Here is an 18331-nt window from a genome sequence, read left to right as displayed (position 1 = left end):
AGAATCAAGAATGGAAGTGGAGAGAGGGAAGGAGTGTGGAGCAGGTGTGAGAGTAGAAGAGGGATAGGGATTTGGGCCAGACAGTGCTGGGCCACACCCAGGTGATGGAGGCCAGGAAGCAGCCTTGCCCAGGGGCTGAGTCCCAGCCTCCACTCAGGGAACCTTGAGCAAATACTCCCTGATCCCCACATAAAAGGCCAATTAACGGCAACGTCTCTGCGAACAAATCCGCTAACAGGGTGACAAGCCCCTAGACACCAGCAGTCCCCGTGTTTGCTGAGAGGCTGATGGGAGCAAATTGGGGGATTAGGATGGGGCAGGAGCCACAGGGCAGCGTGCCGCTTCCCGCCTGCCACAGCCCTCCCCAGTCCTACAGGACTCTGAGTTTCTGTCCTGTTTCAGCCTCTGGCGTGATGGAGCCCAGCTGACTCAGGACTGAGAACCTGGGGCTTCTGCACAGAGCAGCTGAGGTCCAGAGTGGTGGTGTCTGCTAAGTGGGTTGGTCATCCCAGAGCTATCCCTCTTACCTGAATGCAACCTGGCCCTGGAGCAAGGGACCCGCATCAAATGCCACCTCTTAGTATAATGGTGCTCCCAAAGAAAGAGGGGGTCACAAGCCCTTTTCCCACCTGCCCCACCCTCAGCCTCAAGGTCTGCCGGAATCGAAGCTGTCTGTAGGGGGCCAGGCTCCCAGCCCAGCTCCCACTGAGAGGAGTTTCCTCTCTCCAGGGGGCTGTCGGGCCCTAAGCCCCCAGCACTTCGTGTTCCGGCCCTGCAACGTCACCAGCAGAGCTGCGGCAAGGGGGTAGGAAGATGCCTAACTACCGGTTAGAGGCCCCTAGGGCTGGCGTGTGGGTTGAGAGAAGACGAGTCCCCCACCCCTTGAGAAAGTGTGGAGTTCCCTTGAGGGCTGTCTGCCTGAGATATTCCAGCCCTTGACTCCGCTTACTCTGGAGTCTACCACCGAGGAGCATCCACTTCTCTCAGTCTAGACCTGTTCACCTGCCCCTCCCCCATCAGAGGTGGCTTCCCCACCAAGGTGGAGTCATCACACAGAACCCAGGGTTGAACACCACCCACCACTCAGCAGTCTGCAGGGCCTTACAAGCCCAGTAAGAAGACTCTCTTTCCCTGAAGCCCCAAGGCCCTCCTAGCCCAGGCAGGTGTGTGTGTTGGGAGAGGGAGGCCCTCGGATGTAAAGAACTCCAGGAAAGTCAGAAGTAGTCTGGGACTAGGTGAGGGGTCGCGTTTCCCCTCCCCACTCCGGAGAACGATGGTGTCAGGTTTGAACAGATTTGCACAGGTTTTGCATCTCTTCTCTTGAGCTTGCATTTAGAGAAACAATATTGCTCTTAGCCTTTGTCCCTCATTCCCTGTCTACCCTTCAGTCTCCCCCCAAAGGTGAAACAATTTAATAAAACATGTCGTAGGAGAGGGATGCAAAAGTACGCAAGTCGGTGGGACCTGCCTACTGATCCCTGGGCTTCTCCCTGCAGTTTTATCCCCGTTCGGTGTCTCTCCAGGAACGCCCCACCTCGTCTCCTGGCCTCTCTGTTGCAAACCCAGTGACTGTAGGCGAAGGGGTGGACGCACGTGGAATTGTTCTCCCCCCACCCCCAACCGCTGCCTCAAACGACCCGTTTCCCGCGTTTCTGCGGATAAAACTCGGGACCTGGGAGGAAACGGAAGCCAGGGTTTCTAGAGCTCGAGGAGCAACCCCGAGCTTTGCCTCAGGTCCCCTAAGGGCCAGGAACGGGGAGGAAGGATTTCTGTTCTCAACTCAGGCGTCCGGAGCCGGACAGAGCCGCCTTTCCCATCACGGCTTCTGTAAGAAGGGAGGGCAGCTCCCGCGTGGTCCAGAACTCGGCTCGGGGCTCGGGGCGGGGACTCCAGCTCGCGCTAAACTGCTCACGTCTCCGGCCCTGCCAGTGGCCGTCGGGGAGGTGGGAGGTGGAGAGTGTCGGATTAATCCCTTAATTACGCTGTGATCGGCGTGGCACCTGCTTTCCGCCGCCCAGCTCCCGGGGGACCGCGGCTCCGCGCGGTGCAGAGAAGGACGAGGGAAGGAGGAGGGCACGCGGAGGCACGCGCGTCACCCGGGCGCCGGCCGGCGGGACAGCGGCACCGTGGCTGGGGCGGAGCGCAGAGGCTGCAGAGGGGCTTGCGGCTCCCGGCCCGCGGGTCTCAGACCCAGGGGCCGGGCCCCGAGCCCCCAGCCCCGGTCCCGGCCGGGTCGTGCGATGCTGCGCTACCTGCTCAAAACGCTGCTGCAGATGAACTTGTTCGCGGACTCCCTGGCCACTGACATGTCCAACTCCAGCGACCTGCTCCTCGGCTTCAACTCCTCGGGAGCGGCGCTCAACCACAGCCTGCTGCCCCCCGGAGAGCCTTCTCTCAACGGTAAGCCCCTGCCCCGCAGGGGTGTCAGGTCCCGAACCGGGTGGGCGGTGTGGAGAGGGAGGCCAAGAGCTCCAGCCCCACGTGTGGACCGAGGGGCGCCCCCCAGAGCCTCCCCGGGCGGTGGGCACCAAGGGGTGATCGGGGGCTTTGAGCACCTGAGTGGGGGGGTTACCTGCGGAGAGCGAGGGTCTGGGAGCAGATGGCGGCCGAGTCCATCCTCCCCAGCGCCCCAGCGCCCCAGCGCCCCAGCGCCCCAGCGCCCCAGCGCCCCAGCGCCCCAGCGCCCCAGCGCCCCAGCGCCCCAGCGCCCCAGCGCCCCAGCCGAACGCAGGCCGCCCCAGCGAGGAGGGCCGCGGCTGGGGGCGGCCAAGGCTGCGGGCACCCACTGTAGGGGGGGCCGCGGAGGGCCGCGGTAGCCGGCGGGCCCGGGCGGAGCCGAGCCACTAGGGGACCCAGCCAGGCAGTCGGTTCTCCTCCGGGAACCGAAGTTTGCCAAGAATTCACTTAGGACGAGAGTGAGCGAGCCGAAATGTTGGGTGTGTTGGCTAAGAGCTCGACGCAGGCGGCGACCATTTCAGGAAACTTAACGACTTTGCCCCTTGGAGATGGGCTCGCAGCCGGCCCACCAGACAGAGCTGCGGCGGGCAGGCAGCGCCGGCGGCCAGGTCGTCAGAGCTAATTACCGTGATTAATAAATGGCTGAGACCGCGCGCTCCTCCCGCGCCGCGGGAGCCTGGGAGAGGCCGGAGGTCGCCCTCTGCCGGCCGCGTCGGGAACTCCCGCCTTCCTTGCACCTTGGCCCTGGTTCCCTCTGGTTCTTTCCCAGCAGGGACCAATTGGCTTCCTCCAGCTCGAATTTGGGGCGACTGCTGTGCTGGGGACCCCAAGGCAGGGAGAAAGGAGACCTGGGCTGTGTGTTTGTGTGTGAACTCCAGGTGCTGAGGGGAAGCCCCAGAGCCCCATTAGTATGACCGTTAGCTATTCATTAGCTTCTGTCGAAGCCTCTCCTGGGACCTAGAATGACAGGGATGAAATTCCAGAGAAAGGGAGCCTGCAGCTGTGTCTACAGGAATTAGGGGAAAGGGCCGACCGTCAAGGTGGGCTATGGAGGAGGGAGCGGGGAGGAAGACGGGGAACGAGCTGGGGTTATCGCCTCCCAGATTCCCAGGAGGTTAAACAGAGAGCCCCCCCCCCCGCCACGCCTCACACACACGCCCGTGCCCACTCAGCGCTCTGGCAGAGTGTTTTCAGTCTGCGCTGTCCCAGTGGGGTGTGTAGGGAAGAAATTGATGGTCACATCTGTGGCGGGGGAAACAAATTCAGGGAGGATGACAATACCCCGCTGGTCACCAAAGCAGCACAAATCTTGGCAAAAACAGACCGGCCTATTCCCATCACATGCGATGGCTAAGGGCAAAGGGAAAGACTGGGGCGCGGTGCGATCTGACTCAGGTAGAGACCGCAGGAACCAAGGTGAGGTCAGGTGAAGAGCCCTTAAGTAATCTTAGAACTGTCACATTTATCAAGCTTCTCCCAAGGGCTTTGCACGCAGTATGATCTTATGACAACCCCATCGCGACTTCCGCGTTGCAGACAAAGAAGCTGAGACTCGGAGAAAGTCAACAATTTGCCCACGTTCTTACAGAAGTTAGTGTGGAAGTTTGAGATTCCCGCGCTAGTGGGTTCCAGCCAACCCCTGAATTCTTCATCATTTCAGGGCCGCTCACCATGGGCTTTGCCTGAACTGGGCCCGCGATGGGAGGGAGGGGAACTGGGTGAGAATCAGAAGTTTCCATCCAGAAGGGAAGTCCAGAAAATTGCCCTCTTCCCTAAGATCGGAAGAGGGAAACCGATCTTCTCGTCTTTGACCCGTTAAAGACACTCGCCCCAGCAGAGCGGCCACTGGGCAGCCCGTCCAGCTTCCTCTCTATCGGAACTCCTAAGAGTGAAGGCTGGAAGTAAAAAACCCAGTCCCGCACCGAGGCTGCAAGCAGAGGTCGCCGCGGATTCTGGAGCAGAGCGGGAGAAGCGGAGTCGCGGTGGGGAGGTGGGGACGTCTCTTAGACCCGGGGTAGGAAAGGATCCAGATTGCGCGAGGCGCAGCGGCGCCTACTGGCCGCCAGGGGTCGCAAAGACACTTTCGATGAAGCTGGGGTCCGCGAGCAGGAGGGCCTCCAGGCTCCGGGGTCGGAATCCACTGCGGTAGATAAGCGAGCAAGTGGTACAGCAGTGAGGCCCGGGGCAGAACAGGCGGTGGGCCGGTCAGAGAGAACCAGCGAAGGGGAGGAATTCCTTTCTCAATGGTTCTTAGCCTCTCTTGGCTACACCCACCTGGAGAACAATCCGCTGAAACCTGTGCCCCCCCAGAAAAGAGAGTTACTCAGATTTCCACTATTATTTGCATTGGTTCAATTCCTGAGACTTCTCAGGACCCCGAAACATGGTTGTCTGGGGTGTCAACAGAAGGGCTCTGTGCGGGCTCCCAGGCTCCGAGGCCCAGCCGATCGCTCACGCCTTCCCTGTCCAGAGGGACCCCAGGCCTGGCCACATTCTCCGTATCCTGCCCAGGACCGCGCTGGGGCGGAGAACCCGGTGCTGGCCTTGGTGTCCGAGTCCCGGAGCAAGGACACCTGCGAGCCAGTGCGGCTGGGGGATGAAACCGATCAGCTAGGAGCGCGGGTGGCCCTTCGCTCCCCACTAGACCTGGGTGGTGGGGACTCAGGTGCCTTGACTCCTTGACTTATCTGCCCCTGTTTGGCGCCTCCTTCCGAGCCCAAGAACGTGGGGCGTCTTCCTAGAAGAAGATACCGGACCCTACAGAGAGAGAGACGGTGGGCAGACAGGGCCCTTTTTTTCTCCGGAGCCTCCATCTTTCCCCAAGTTCCCGGTCTGAAGCTCAGTGTTCCTCCCACCCCCGCAGGGACAAGGGTCGAGCCGGAGGACGCGATGCCGCGCATTGTGGAGCAGCCCCCAGATCTGCTGGTGTCCCGAGGCGAACCGGCCACGCTGCCCTGCCGCGCGGAGGGACGGCCCCGGCCCAACATCGAATGGTACAAAAATGGGGCGCGCGTGGCCACCGCGCGCGAGGACCCGCGCGCGCACCGCCTGCTGCTGCCCAGCGGTGCGCTCTTCTTCCCGCGCATCGTGCACGGGCGCCGCGCACGGCCCGACGAGGGCGTCTACACCTGTGTGGCGCGCAACTACCTGGGGGCGGCGGCCAGCAGGAACGCCTCGCTGGAAGTGGCAGGTGAAGGCCTGTGGTCGGCTGGTGGCCCTAGAGCCTGGGGGCCCGCGGGAGGGCGCGGGGCAGTCCCGTCCAGAACTGGTCCGGCCTCCGCCGATTCAAAGTTTTCCTTTGGGGCCCTAACTTTGGTTTCTAATGCCCACGCCGGGCCTGGTATTTTCGCACCTGTGACGGCGTGGTGGGGGGCGGCGGACCGTTATAGGGGTGGGCAAAAGTAGGTTTACAGCTGCACTGTGACCTTCTTTTGAGTCAGTGAAACTATTGTGATAATAACCTACATGTCTTTTTCTATACGAACAACTGTAAGCCTGCTTTTGCTCATCCCTGCCCCCCCCCCCCCCCAGTCCTCCGCGATGACTTCCGGCAGTCCCCTGGGAACCTGGTGGTGGCCGTGGGGGAGCCAGCTGTGATGGAATGCGTGCCCCCGCGCGGCCACCCGGAGCCAGCGGTGTCTTGGAAGAAGGGCAACGCCCCAGTCAAGGAGGAGGAGGGCAGGATCACGGTGAGGGCCCGGCCGGGCTGCAGTAAGGAGGGGCCGGGTCCCACGCCAAGGTTCCGACGGGCGCCTCCTGGAGAAAGGCGTGAATCCGAGGGTCTGGGAAGGCGGGGAACTGTGCTTTGGGCGATGAGGCAGATCTGAGATCAGGGATGAGTTGAGTAGCGGCTGAGGGCGAGCTGCTGAGTGAGGGATACATGAGGACCGGTGAGATGAATTTGGTACAAGAGGGCAGGGAGCGTGATGCCCCCGGGACCCCTTGGGGAAAAGACAGACCCGATCCCCACCTTGGGCAAAACACCGGTTCCTTATCTAAAATGGGATCCCTTTCCTGGTTTCTTCATGAGTTTGTTGTGAAAACCAAATACATAAATATGCTTTGATGGCTACGAAGGACTAAAGTTAGTGTTGGGACTCCGCAGATCCGTGGAGGGAAGCTGATGATGTCGCACACACACAAGAGTGACGCGGGGATGTACGCGTGTGTGGCCTCCAACATGGCGGGGGAGCGGGAGAGCGCGGCCGCCGAACTCGTGGTTCTGGGTAGGCGCCTGCGGTCCGGGAGTTCCGGGAGCAGAGCCTGGGGGGGTAGCAGCGGTGCAGACCCCTCGCTGTTCGCTCACTCCCACTGCACAGAGCGCCCCTCGTTTCTGCGGAGACCGGTGAATCAGGTGGTCCTGGCTAATGCCCCTGTGGATTTCCCATGCGAGGTGCAGGGGGACCCCCCGCCTCGCCTGCATTGGCGCAAGGACGTTGGAGAACTGCCCGCGGGCAGGTGAGCGTCCCCTGCCTCCCGCCTGTGAGGAGACCCAACCGGCTCAAGAGTGTGCCCTGCCCTAGAAAACTGGAAAGCAGATACCTCTTCACATAGAGAAGTCTGTGTGCAGAGCCTCTGGCCTCACCCTCCCCAGTCCCCACCTCCATTCCTGGAGCTCCTGTCCCTGTAGAGGCCTGCCGGCCTCTGTTCCCTGCCCTGGTGTCTGTCCTGGGGGAGACAGAAGGGGTCTGTAGCCATGGCCAACTCAGCCTGGGGGTGGGGAGTGGAGCAGGTATGAGATCCGGAGTGACCACAGCCTTTGGATTGGCCATGTGAGTGCTGAAGATGAGGGGACCTACACCTGCGTGGCGGAGAACAGCGTGGGCCGAGTGGAAGCGTCTGGCGCCCTCAGTGTTCACGGTGAGGCCCCGCCCCTGGCAGGGGTGGAGTGAAGGAAGGTGGCGGGTGGGCTGAAGTAGAGAAGGAAGGAGAAAGGACAGGCCAGACATGTGGGGTCACCTGAGGCTTGTAGGAGAAAGAGGAGACAGCTAAACAGGCCTGAGCAGGTGGATGAATATCTGCTCCTACTTAAGCCAAGCTTGGGCCTCTCTCTCCTGTTCCCTCAGCCTCCCTTCTTAGCATCCCTGACTCCCTGTTCCGTTTCTCCCCTCCCCTTGCCAGTGCCACCTCAGCTGGTGACCCAGCCCCAGGACCAGGTGGCAGCCACTGGAGAGAATGTGACTTTCCAGTGTGAGACCAAAGGAAACCCCCCACCTGCCATTTTCTGGCAGAAGGAGGGAAGCCAAGTAGGTGCCAGCTTCTCCTTTGGGTCTTAGCCTCTGCTCTTCTCTGCAAACTTCTCTCGAGATTCTGCTTTACCTCCGGTCCTCCCAGGAACACTTGCAGGTTATTTAGGAGGATTAAATAAGATTATGAATATAAAAAGACCTGGAGTGTATCCAATGCTTTGAAAATAAATGATACTATATTTAGGTGGTAGGGAACAGTCTCGTATAGCGATTCCTTGGAACCTTTCTCTGTGGGTCAAGGCTGTCCCATGGATACAGCAAATCCAATTAGATGGCCCTTCCCCAGACTCCTGGCCGCCTGGGCTTCCATACACTGCTCTGGGGAGCAAGTGGCACAGCGCCAAAGTTTCCCAGGGCAGAACTTGGCTCGCTCTTCTAGTTGCTAGAGGCCTCCACCAGGGGGCGCCCGTAGTCACCCCTCTTCAACGTTAGCAAACAAATCCCAGAACACGCAACTGGAGTGAACATAAACTGAAGTAACAACCTAAGTGAGTTCCTGTAAGGGGAGGGCGGAATCTTGCTACTAAAAAACAAGATCAGTATAATAAACTGAGTTGCATGAACCCCACCCCGCTGGGAAACCAGGCCACCTATGACCTCATTTTGAATCCACTGCCACAATTTCCCCAAGGTCTCTAGCATCCAAGTCTGTTGCGTTTTCATTAGATTCTGAAATGAATAAAAACGCTGATGGCAGTAGAGGGTGGGAATGGGTGTCAGCCAGGGGTTCAGCGTGGTGCCATTTACCCTGAGACCCAAACCCACCTCACTACGTTCCAAGTATGTATCTAATATAGTATGTTAGAGCCAGAAAAGGAAGGGGGGAAGTATTGAACATTTATCACACAATGGATTAAAGGGGTTTCATATGATTACTTCATTTAGTCTTCATTCCTATCCTCTAAGAGTCATATTTGGGGAAATTGAGCCTCAGGAAGTTTCAATAGCTTGCGCAGAGCTGGGAAGTACATCCCAAGATCATCTAATAAAAGCGCTCGTTTTTGTGACTAGGTTTAACTAGTTTGTGCAAGATCACGGAATCGCCCGGAGACAGAGTAGGGATTGGAACCTTGGGAGTGCTCCGGATTCGGGCATTGATGGCAATGGGGAGCCCTCTGCCAGCTGTCTGCTCTGTCCCCACCTTGGTTCCCTGCTCTGTCCCCAGGTCCTGCTTTTCCCCAGTCAGTCCCTTCAGCCCACGGGGCGCTTCTCAGTCTCTCCCGGAGGCCAGCTGAGCATCACTGCAGTGCAGAGTGGGGATGCCGGCTACTATGTGTGCCAAGCTGTCAGCGTGGCTGGCAGCGTCCTGGCCAAGGCCCTGCTGAAGGTGAAAGGAGGTGTGTGCGTACGGTGGTAAGACAGGGCCTGTGGCCTGGAAGGAAACGGTGGCTTAAAGAGATCTGTGTTTCTTGGATTCTCCACAAGATGTCTGTAAGGGGTGGAGCGTGCTCCTGAGACATGTCCTTGAAATTTGGAAGTCAGGCACGGAAGTCACTAATAGATGGCTGGTTCCGGGCAGAGGCTACAGCTGGTTATGGAGGCCACATCTCTGGGGGTGGGAGAGATGTGGGGGAAGAAGAGATATGGGGGAGGAGGAGACGTGAAGGAGCCGAGGACGGGACTAGGCGCTGGGTGCCTGGACCGAGGATCCTTCTCGGAGACACCCAAGTTCTTCCTCTCTCAGCCTCCATGGAAAGGCTGCCTCCCATCATTCTCCGGGGACCAGCAAATCAGACACTGGCACTTGGCTCCTCTGTGTGGCTGCCATGCAGAGTGACCGGGAACCCTCAACCTAGTGTCCAGTGGAAGAAGGATGGGCAGTGGCTGCCGGGGTATGACCCCCAGCTCAACCTGATGGCCAATGGTACCCTGTATATCACCAACGTGCAGGTGGGTCTCACCCTGGGGCCCAAGCAGCTGAGAATGCCCAACTCCAGGGAGTACCCGCTGGGACTCGAACTCCATTCTAACCCTCTGCTCTCTCGGACCGCCTAAAGTGTACAGCCTCCTCCCCATCCTTCTGAATACCCGCCTCCACCTTGCACCCCCCCTTGCTCCATGCCCAGTTTGCCAGTCCTCTCCCCTCTCCTACAGGAGGTGCACACGGGCTTCTACAGCTGTGTGGCCCAGAGTTCCACAGGGGAGGCTGCCTGGAGTGCTTGGCTGAGGAGGCGGGGTGAGTTTCTCCTCCGTCCCCTTCTTTGCTAGCACTGCTCTCCAAACGTCCTTCAAGGCGGTCAGTACTAGCCGAACCCCAGGACCGGCTTTATCTTCCCAATGCCATGGCCATGGTAGTGGGAGGAGGAAGGCGGAAGTGGTGTCCTTGGGAGGTGGATGTGAGTAGCATGTGCACTGTGTCCCTTCTACGCCATCACTGTCACAGCTCCAGGCTCCTCTGGGGAGAAGGCGGGCTACATCCTTTCCCCATTCTTCTACTGAAGCATTATCTCCTTACTGCAGAAGACGGGGGAGATTTACCAGACCTGCCTACAGAGCCCAGTACTCCTCCGGGGCCTCCCTCTCAGCCAGTGGTCACGGAGGTCACCAAGAACAGCATTACCTTGACCTGGAAGCCCAATGCGCAGGCCGGAGCCACAGTTACCTCTTATGTGATAGAGGCCTTCAGGTACAGAGAAAGTTTTGAGTGCAAACCTGGAAAGTTAAAAGGAGGGGACCCTGTGTCCTTAAGGTCTCTGCCATTGTGGGGAAAGGCTTGCCAGTTCCCTCTCCCAGGGTGAGGAGGTGTAGGGGGGCCATAGAGGATGGACGAGCCCCGGCTGGTGTGGCTCAGTGGATTGAGCACCAATCCTTTGGCTTGCAAGTCAAAGGGTTGCTGGTTTGGTTCCCAGTCAACCCACATGCTTGGATTGTGGGCCAGGTCCCCAGTAGGGGGCACGTGAGAGGCAACCACACATTGGTGTTTTCTCTCCCTCTCTAAAAAAAAAGAGAGAATGAGCGGGAGTAGGCAGGTTGGAGGTCCCTGGGCTCAGAGACCTCTGTCACTTCATTCCCACTGCAGCCCAGCAGCTGGCAACACATGGCGGACAGTGGCGGATGGTGTGCAGCTGGAGACACACACCGTCAGCGGTCTGCAGCCCGATACCATCTACCTGTTCCTGGTGCGCGCCGCGGGAGCCTGGGGCCTCAGTGAGCCCAGCCCCGTCTCTGAGCCCGTCCGTACCCAGGGTAAGGCCAGGGTCCCTGGCTCGTGGGTGTGACATGTCATACTGCACATGGCACGGTGGCAGCTCTTTCCTGCTGTGCCAGGGCTACAATGGTGGCTGGCAGGTCATGCTTCCCTCTCACTGAGTGGACAGGAGGAGGAGGAAAAGGAAGGGGAAGGGAAGAGGAGAAGGGGAGGGAGAGGGGTCAGGGAAGAACAAGAAGGTGGGGAAGAAGAGAGAGAGAGGCAGTGGCAGGGGTGGGGTGATTCAGCACCTTGATGGCTCCTCACTTCTGAGTCTCTCATACACAGCTCAGGTAGAGTATCAGGACTCCCCCCACCCCAAGCCCCTCTCGACCCTGGGGTGTGCCCTGGAGCACCAAGCGGTGCAGTCTGTGGGACGGGGCTGAGGGAGGACTTAGCAGACAGTCAGTCCTGACTGCCTGTCCCTGCGGGACCCCGCTGAGTGGGCTCTCTGGTCAATAGACAGCAACCCTTCCAGGCCAGTGGAGGACACATGGAGAGGCCAGCCAGGACTGGCCGAAGTGGCCGTGCGAATGCAGGAGCCTGTAGTCCTTGGGCCCCAGACCCTGCAGGTGTCCTGGACTGTGAGTGTGCCGTAGGGATGAGGTGAAGGGCGCAGATAATGGTGGGGGATGTAGGGGCCTCCAAGAATGGTACAGGAGAGTGGGCAGCGAGCGGCTGGGAGAGCTGGGTACATGGGGGAGGGGCTGGGCTGGGAGAACTTGTGTGGCCCCAGCTTCTCCTGGGATGCTTCCTCTTGTCTCCTACAGGTAGATGGCCCAGTCCAGCTGGTGCAAGGTTTCCGGGTGTCTTGGAAGGTAGCAGGTCCTGATGGGGGAAGCTGGACAGTGCTGGACCTACAGTCCCCAAGCCAGCAGAGTACTGTGCTCAGAGGACTCCCCCCAGGGACCCGAATTCAGATCAAGGTGCAAGCCCAAGGCCAGGAGGGGCTGGGTGCTGACAGTCTCTTGGTGACTGGGAGCATTCCTGAAGAGGGTAAGGGGGTGGGGCACCGAGCTGCTGGATGTACAGGAGGGAGGTGGGAGTGGGGGGGATGGGAGTTGGCAGGGGAAGAGCGAGGCGGGTGGGTGGGAAGGGGGTACCTTCGTTCCCTGAGGTGTCAGAGCTGGGAGGGGGGAGCTTGGGGCCTGAGGGCCAGCTTGCAATGACTGTGTCCTGCTCACCGAGTTCCACCCTGGCCAGCCCCCAGCGGTCCCCCCCAGGGAGTGGCAGTGGCCTTGGGGGGTGAAGGCAACAGCAGTATCACTGTGTCCTGGGAACCTCCACTCCCCTCCCAGCAAAATGGGGTCATCAAGGAATACCAGGTACAGGGTGTGCAAAGGGACTGGGGAGGAGGGAGAGGAGGACCGGGGGCTAGGATTAGGAGCATCTGGTGCTGGCTTTGTGGCTGGGGATGGGGCTTTGGAAGGGGAGAGAGGTTTAAGTGTTCCCTCTGGGCTGAGTTATGCCCGGCTAAGGCCCGCTGTGCCGTTCACAGTGCCAAGTTTCCACGCGAGGCCAGAATTCCGTTTCTGACTCTCACCCTGGGTCTCGGCTTTCCCAGATCTGGTGCCTGGGGAATGAGAGCCGCTTCCACCTCAATCGGTCAGCGGCAGGTTGGGCGCGCTCTGTGGTGCTCCAGGGACTGCTGCCAGGTGTCCCCTACCGGACCCAGGTCGCAGCAGCCACCAGTGCTGGCGTGGGTGTGGCCAGTGCCCCGGTGTCTGTGCAGCTGCGTGAGTCTGGAGGTGGGGGGTGAGGGGCGGGCAGGGCTGGAAAGTGAGGGGGGTCTCGGAATGGCTCCTGGGTTTCCGGGCCGCTCATGGCTCTGACCCCCACAGCGACCCCACCGGAACTGGAGCCCGCGCTCGAGGTGGGCCAGGGGCTGGCGGAGCGGCTGGCCAGGGTGCTGCGGGAGCCGGCCTTCCTGGCAGGCGGCGGTGCAGCCTGTGGGGCGCTGCTCCTCGGGCTCGGTGGCGCCCTCTGCCGGCGCCGCAGGCAGCGCAAGGAGCTCAGCCATTATACAGGTGAGAGCGGGCGCGGGGCGGGGCACAAGATTGAGGAGCCTGCAGAACTCCAAGGGAAGAGTGGGCGTGGAGGAGGGGGGATGGGGAAAGGGGCTTGAGTCTGGGGGTGGGGTAAGACTTGCCCTTAAGATGCCTTTTTTTTTTAAAGTCTGGCAAGGATTTATTAGGAAGCTTATTAGTCGCAGTGAATGAAAAGCCATGGACAGAAGAACGGAGATCTCCAGATTCTGGCACTGGGCTTAAAACACTAGTTAGAAGCTAATAAACACTGGCTTACCTAAGTCCCAATCTTACCTCGACCAGAGATACCCATGAGCATAGAAATGAGATGCCCACGCTCTCCCCAGACTGCTTACCTAGGCAGTCAGTGTCCGTAAATGGGATCCAGTTTGGAGAAGAAACACGCTCGTGGGGGCGGCCCTGGTAGGAGGGGTGCGGTCAGGAGGGGGTTTGGGTGGAGCCGCCCGCCAGCTGTCAGGTGGAGGCCAGCTGTATTCATCCTTCCGAGAGCCCCTGGATCAGTGGTTCGAAATCTTGGCTACACATGGGAATCGCTTGGGGAGCTTTTAAAAGAACACCGATGTCTGAGTCCCTCTCACTCCTAGGAATTCTGATGAAATTGGTCCAGGGTGCAGCCTGGGTGGTAGAATTGGACCGGGGCCAAGGAGTGGACAAGAGTGTGGGTATTTCTGACCCTTTTCCCATTTCCCCTCTTCTTTCTCCCGCGGGATCCTGTTCGGAAGCCTCCTTTGCCTACACACCTGCAGGTAAAGCCGCCGTGGGCTGCCTGCCCTGTGGGGTTCGGACCCCAGCACAGGCTCTTCTCTGACCCAGTCTCCCCTCAACCTCCCCAGTGTCCTTCCCACACTCAGAGGGCCCCTCGGGAGCCAGTTCCAGGTAAATCCTCTCAACTCGTCTCCCAAGCACATCGTCCCTTCCACCCTGCTCTCCAGCCTCGCCACCCCGTCTGCCCTGGATCCCACCACCACCGCTGTCCCACCGCCCCTGACCCTCTCCGCCCTCCTCTACTTTCCCCAGCCTCTCAGGCTCCCTGCCCCAACCTTCACACGCTCTCCCTCAGGCCACCGGTGGGCCTTGGCCCTGCTCCCTACCCTTGGCTGGCAGACTCCTGGCCCCACCCGTCTCAAAGCCCCTCGGCCCAGGAGCCCAGGGGAAGCTGCCGCCCCAGCCATCCCGACCCAGACGACAGATATTACAATGGTGAGGAGTTCTAATTCCCTCAAGGGCGCACCTGGCCCCAGCACCCTTCTCTTCTCTCAACCTCCTGGGGTACACGGAAGGGAGCTGAGGAGCCCTAGTGTTTCTGAGGCTGGTGAGCCCCCAGGAGGATGGGAATTGGGGGAGTGACCCCTGCACCCTGGTTTGGGAAGTAGGGTTTGGGGCAGGGAAAGAAGCGGTCCGGGGGGCTCTCCCTTTGCTCCCCATTCTCCTGTTGTCCTCTGTTTTCCCTTGCCTGCCCCTGCCTCCTCTCCTGCGCCTCCCTCTCTCTCCTGCTCAGAAGCTGGAATCTCCCTCTACCTGGCTCAGACGGCCCGGGGCGCTGCTGCCTCTCCAGAGGGTCCTGTCTACAGCACCATTGACCCTGCTGGGGAGGAGCTGCAGACCTTCCACGGGGGCTTCCCCCCAAACTCCTCAGGGGACCCTGGAACCTGGAGCCCGTACGCTCCCCCGGAATGGAGCCAGGGAGACAGCGGTATGACTCCAGTTCCTCGTGCCCCACGCTTCCCCTCTGGGACCTAGCCCAGCACTTCTGACAAGTGTCACCTCGGCCTCCTTCCTGCCCAAATCTGGGTGTGCCCCGTCCTACTCTCCTCAGGACCCAGGGGAGGCAAAGTGAAGCTTCTGGGGAAACCTGTGCAGATGCCTTCCCTCGTCTGGCCAGAGGCCTTGCCACCCCCTCCTCCTTCCTGTGAGCTGAGTGGCCTCCAGGAACCTGAGGAAGAGCTTGAGGGCGGGTAAGGATGCATCCCACCACAGATGCCCTACTCCGGGAGCCACCTGCAGGGGAGGGCAGAGAGCTGGGAGAAGAAGGGAAGTGGTGACAGGAAGGCCATCCCCACCCTCCTGCCTCTTTTCCCCAGCTCAGAGCCGGGAGCGTGGTGCCCGCCAGTGCCTGAGAGGAGCCAGCTGGCAGAGCCCAGCTCCAGTGGAGGGTGCTTGGTCCCTGTGTCCCGAGGGGAGACCCCTTCTCCCACACCTTCCTATGGACAGCAGTCCACAGCCACTCTGACCCCCTCACCTCCTGACCCTCCCCAGCCCCTCACTGACATTCCCCACCTCCACCAGGTGCCCAGGTAGGGAGGCCTAGAGCCCCTTGCACATTCTAGGCCCTCAGTACATACCTGTTCAGTGGACGGATGGGTGGAGGGGTCTGGGCTGCAGAGGTCTCATGGCTGTACGAGGGTGGAAGTGTGGTTCGGGGAGGAACCTGGAGGCTAACGAGGTCTCTCACCCCCTTCGGATGGTTTCTCCATTGGAGTGACTTTGCAGGCTCCCGGGGTGTTTCAGAGACGGGGCTTTCCTCGTGCTCCGCTAGCCCGGGAGCCTGTGTGGGGCCGGCTCTGTGTTGTTCATCTGGGAAATAGGCTGAGTGTCTGACACAGTGCCTGGCACGTAGTAGACATGTAGGGTTTGTCGAGTGAACACACACTAAGGCCTTATGTCATTGCAGGAGGGTGCCCCTGGAACCAAGTTCCCCTCTCAGTGGGTCCCAGCCCACTCTGAATAGCCATGAAGCGAGGCCTGCAGGCCTGGCGGCTGGCCCCACAGCCTCCCGACACTTCAGCCCCAGCCCTGTCCCCAGCACGGCCAGCAGTGCCCCAGGTGAGTCTGCAGAACCTTGGCCGGTCCTGCTGCCCCCACCCCAGAGCTTGTTTTCCCTTCCCCCCAGATCCCTCACCTTGCTCCTCTCCGGCCTCCTAATGTCGCAGGGAGGACCAGACAGGTGCCTGGGGAGAGCACTCCTCCACTCCAAGGACCCCGTGCCCAAATTCGGAAGAAGCCTAAGGCTGTTCCCTACAGGCGGGAGCACAGTCCTGGGGGTGAGGGGGCCAGGGCCTGGGGGATGGTGACAGTCAGTAGTGAAGACAGGGAAACCAAGGGTGAGCCCTGGAGGCTGGGGGCCACTGGGGGGTGGGGGGTGGGCGGAGCAGGCTGACCTAAATCTTGGCCCTGGAATGGGGGTGGGAAAGGCTGGTACCAGGGAAGCAGGAAGCTCTGCTGAAGCAGGTCTGTCCACAGACTTGCCCCCACCACCCTTGCCGCCACCGGAGGAAGAGGCAAGCTGGGCCTCGGGGCTGAGGGCAGCAGGCAGCATGTCCTCCTTGGACCGGGAGCACAGTGGGGAGAGAAGAATGGTGCAGGCGGGGGCCCTGGGGGCCCATCGGGGCCCTCTCCCGGATGGTAAGGGGGGCCAGGTCGGCCGGAGGGCCACTGCGATGTGAGAAGGCGGGCTTTAGGACCGGGGGCTGACGGGACAGTACAGACAGCGCCATCCATGGACTAACTCCAACCCAGTGCACCCCTCACTTTCAGCTGGGTTCCTGAATTTGATCAACACCAAAGACACTTGTCTCTCCAGCTGCCTCTGAGCAAAATCCCCTGAGGTTCCCAAGGACTGAAGCCCCAGTGAGGAAAAGAGTGGGGATGGGTGTTCTGTCCCTCCTTTCCCAAGGACGGAGTTCCCTGCAGGTTTCTGAACACACATTATATCAAGGCCGTGGGCTGGGCACTCTGACTCTCAGCCCCCAGGATGACCCGAGCCCTTTGCCCGCCCTCAACTCTTCTCCCAGAGCTGGGATGGCAGTTGGTGCGGCACAGCGACCCGGTGGTGGCATTCTGCCACTGCCCGGGCCCAGCTGCCCTTGTCTCTTGTGCTGCAGAAGAGGCCTGGGCCCCTTACGGCCGACCGAGCTTCCTGTCCCGGGGCCAGACCACCAGCACCTGCTCCACCGCTGGCAGCAACTCTTCCAGAGGCTCCAGCAGCTCTCGGGGCTCCCGGGGCCCTGGACGAAGCCGCAGCCGAAGCCGGAGCCAGAGCCAAAGGCCAGGACGGAAATGCCGAGAGGTGGGGGCTAGGGAGGGTGGACCAAGGAATGACTGGAAAGAGGAGGATGAGGAGGCTTGTAGGATGTGAAAAAGAGGGGGCCCAGGGAGTGAGGGGCAGGAGGAATCCTGGAGAACGGTGACAAGGGTCAAGGCAGGATGACACATTGTACAGGAGGCTGGGGTACCGTAGACATAGATCAGGGGCAAGGCTGACGAGAAAAGAGGTACATCCCCTCTTGTGGCCTGTTTGCTCTGGGCCAGGCCTTGCAAAACCAGTCTCTCTCCCCGCCCCTCCCTTTCTCTCTCTCTCTCTCTCTCTCTCTCTCTCTGTCTCTCTCTCTTTAGGAACCAAGATAACCCTTGAGATAACCGTTGATAAGAATATCCGCAGTTCCCTGGCCCGGCACCCTGGATGGCAGCCCCTCCCTCGGTAAACGAGGGGCTGGGAAGAGGAGCAGGGAGGGGTCTCTTCCCTCCCGGCAGTGAAGTAGGGCTCCCGGAACAACTGGCCTAGGAGCCAGAGAGACAGCTCCTTCATTGCCATCTCTTCCTACCTGGGACCCATTTGCAAAAAAGACAATAAAGAGTCTGATCGGAGTTCTTGGCCATTTGTCTGCTTTTTGCAGGATGGGGTGGGGGGGCGAGGCAGCCTCGAGGGGGCGTGGATCAGTGCATTTCCTTTTGAACTTCTCTGTCAAAACTCTGCATGAGGGCAGGGCTGAGACCCGACCTGTCCTGCCTCCCGAAGAAGCTGAAGTCACTGTCCCCTCAGTTACAACCAGAGGGACTTTCCCAATGACCAACCAGAGGAAACTTGTCCTGCCCTCGGAGAACTAAGCCAGGCTCTCCCTTCTTGCCTCCTGGGGGGGCGGTATATCTTCTCTTGTGCAAGGAAATATGCCGTGGTAATAATAATTTTTACAACTGAAAGGAAGAGGGAGCTGAGGAAGAAACCTGGCCCAGAAGGAAAAACAGGTTTTCAACCCCCTGGCCCCCTCCTCACAGAGGGCGTGTGCAAACAGTCACTTCCTGGTCCGATTTGGTCAAGATGTGATTGGTTGGGCTGACCCAGAATTTATACAACTTTTGGCCATGAATGCCATAGTCACTCCATCACTCAGTCAGTGCCACTCACGTGTCGGCTGAGGTCTGTTTCCTTCTTGTCTGTTCTGCCCCGGGCTCAGCAGGCCCTCCCTGGGCTCTCAGGACATCGCCCTGTGCTCTGGGCCCAGCCTCTGACTTTTCCAGCCACTTTGGCCTGAGCGCCTACAAATCCCCTTTCCTCCTTCCGTCTATAGTGAACAGGGCTGGGGTGTTTTTAAAAGGAATTTTATCAGGAAGCT

The 18331-nt window shown here is 60.1% G+C and overlaps 1 protein-coding gene across 2 annotated transcripts; it reads left to right on the top strand.

The window, feature by feature from the left end:
• Nucleotides 1-2240: 2240 nt before the first annotated feature.
• Nucleotides 2241-17573, top strand: ROBO3 (roundabout guidance receptor 3). Of its 2 annotated transcripts, XM_037134247.2 has the most exons (28): nucleotides 2241-2400; nucleotides 5321-5647; nucleotides 5989-6146; nucleotides 6563-6683; nucleotides 6777-6915; nucleotides 7190-7317; nucleotides 7579-7703; nucleotides 8872-9043; nucleotides 9391-9596; nucleotides 9801-9882; nucleotides 10167-10332; nucleotides 10726-10892; nucleotides 11356-11477; nucleotides 11664-11889; nucleotides 12097-12218; nucleotides 12458-12629; nucleotides 12735-12920; nucleotides 13664-13687; nucleotides 13775-13817; nucleotides 14002-14141; nucleotides 14440-14634; nucleotides 14758-14896; nucleotides 15023-15235; nucleotides 15613-15764; nucleotides 15872-15982; nucleotides 16182-16343; nucleotides 16823-17007; nucleotides 17334-17573. In XM_037134247.2, exons 1-28 carry the CDS (start codon nucleotides 2241-2243, stop codon nucleotides 17343-17345), a joined length of 4155 nt encoding a protein of 1384 aa, XP_036990142.2. In that variant the 3' UTR covers nucleotides 17346-17573. The 2 variants fall into 2 exon arrangements, with proteins under 2 accessions (XP_036990142.2, XP_036990143.2); XM_037134248.2 differs by lacking the exons at nucleotides 2241-2400; nucleotides 5321-5647; nucleotides 5989-6146; ... (6 more) ...; nucleotides 9801-9882; nucleotides 11356-11477 and having other exon boundaries at nucleotides 10244-10332.
• Nucleotides 17574-18331: the final 758 nt, after the last annotated feature.

This window comes from Artibeus jamaicensis, unplaced genomic scaffold (assembly GCF_021234435.1).
Source record: "Artibeus jamaicensis isolate MK-2021 breed Jamaican fruit bat unplaced genomic scaffold, CSHL_Jam_final scaffold_660, whole genome shotgun sequence".
NCBI classification, from domain to species: domain Eukaryota; kingdom Metazoa; phylum Chordata; class Mammalia; order Chiroptera; family Phyllostomidae; genus Artibeus; species Artibeus jamaicensis.
The sequence above is the reverse complement of the archived record's forward strand: the minus strand, read 5'-3'. Positions and strand labels throughout refer to the sequence as shown.

What these genes read in the sequence shown, in the direction of transcription:
- ROBO3 (XM_037134247.2), top strand. Translation starts at nt 2,241, where the DNA reads ATGCTGCGCTACCTGCTCAAAACGCTGCTGCAGATGAACTTGTTCGCG. An exon ending in CCTGCTGAAGGTGAAAGGAG is followed by an intron (nt 9,044 to 9,390) that starts GTGTGTGCGTAC and finishes TTCCTCTCTCAG; the next exon opens with CCTCCATGGAAAGGCTGCCT. An exon ending in TCGGGGCCCTCTCCCGGATG is followed by an intron (nt 16,344 to 16,822) that starts GTAAGGGGGGCC and finishes CTTGTGCTGCAG; the next exon opens with AAGAGGCCTGGGCCCCTTAC.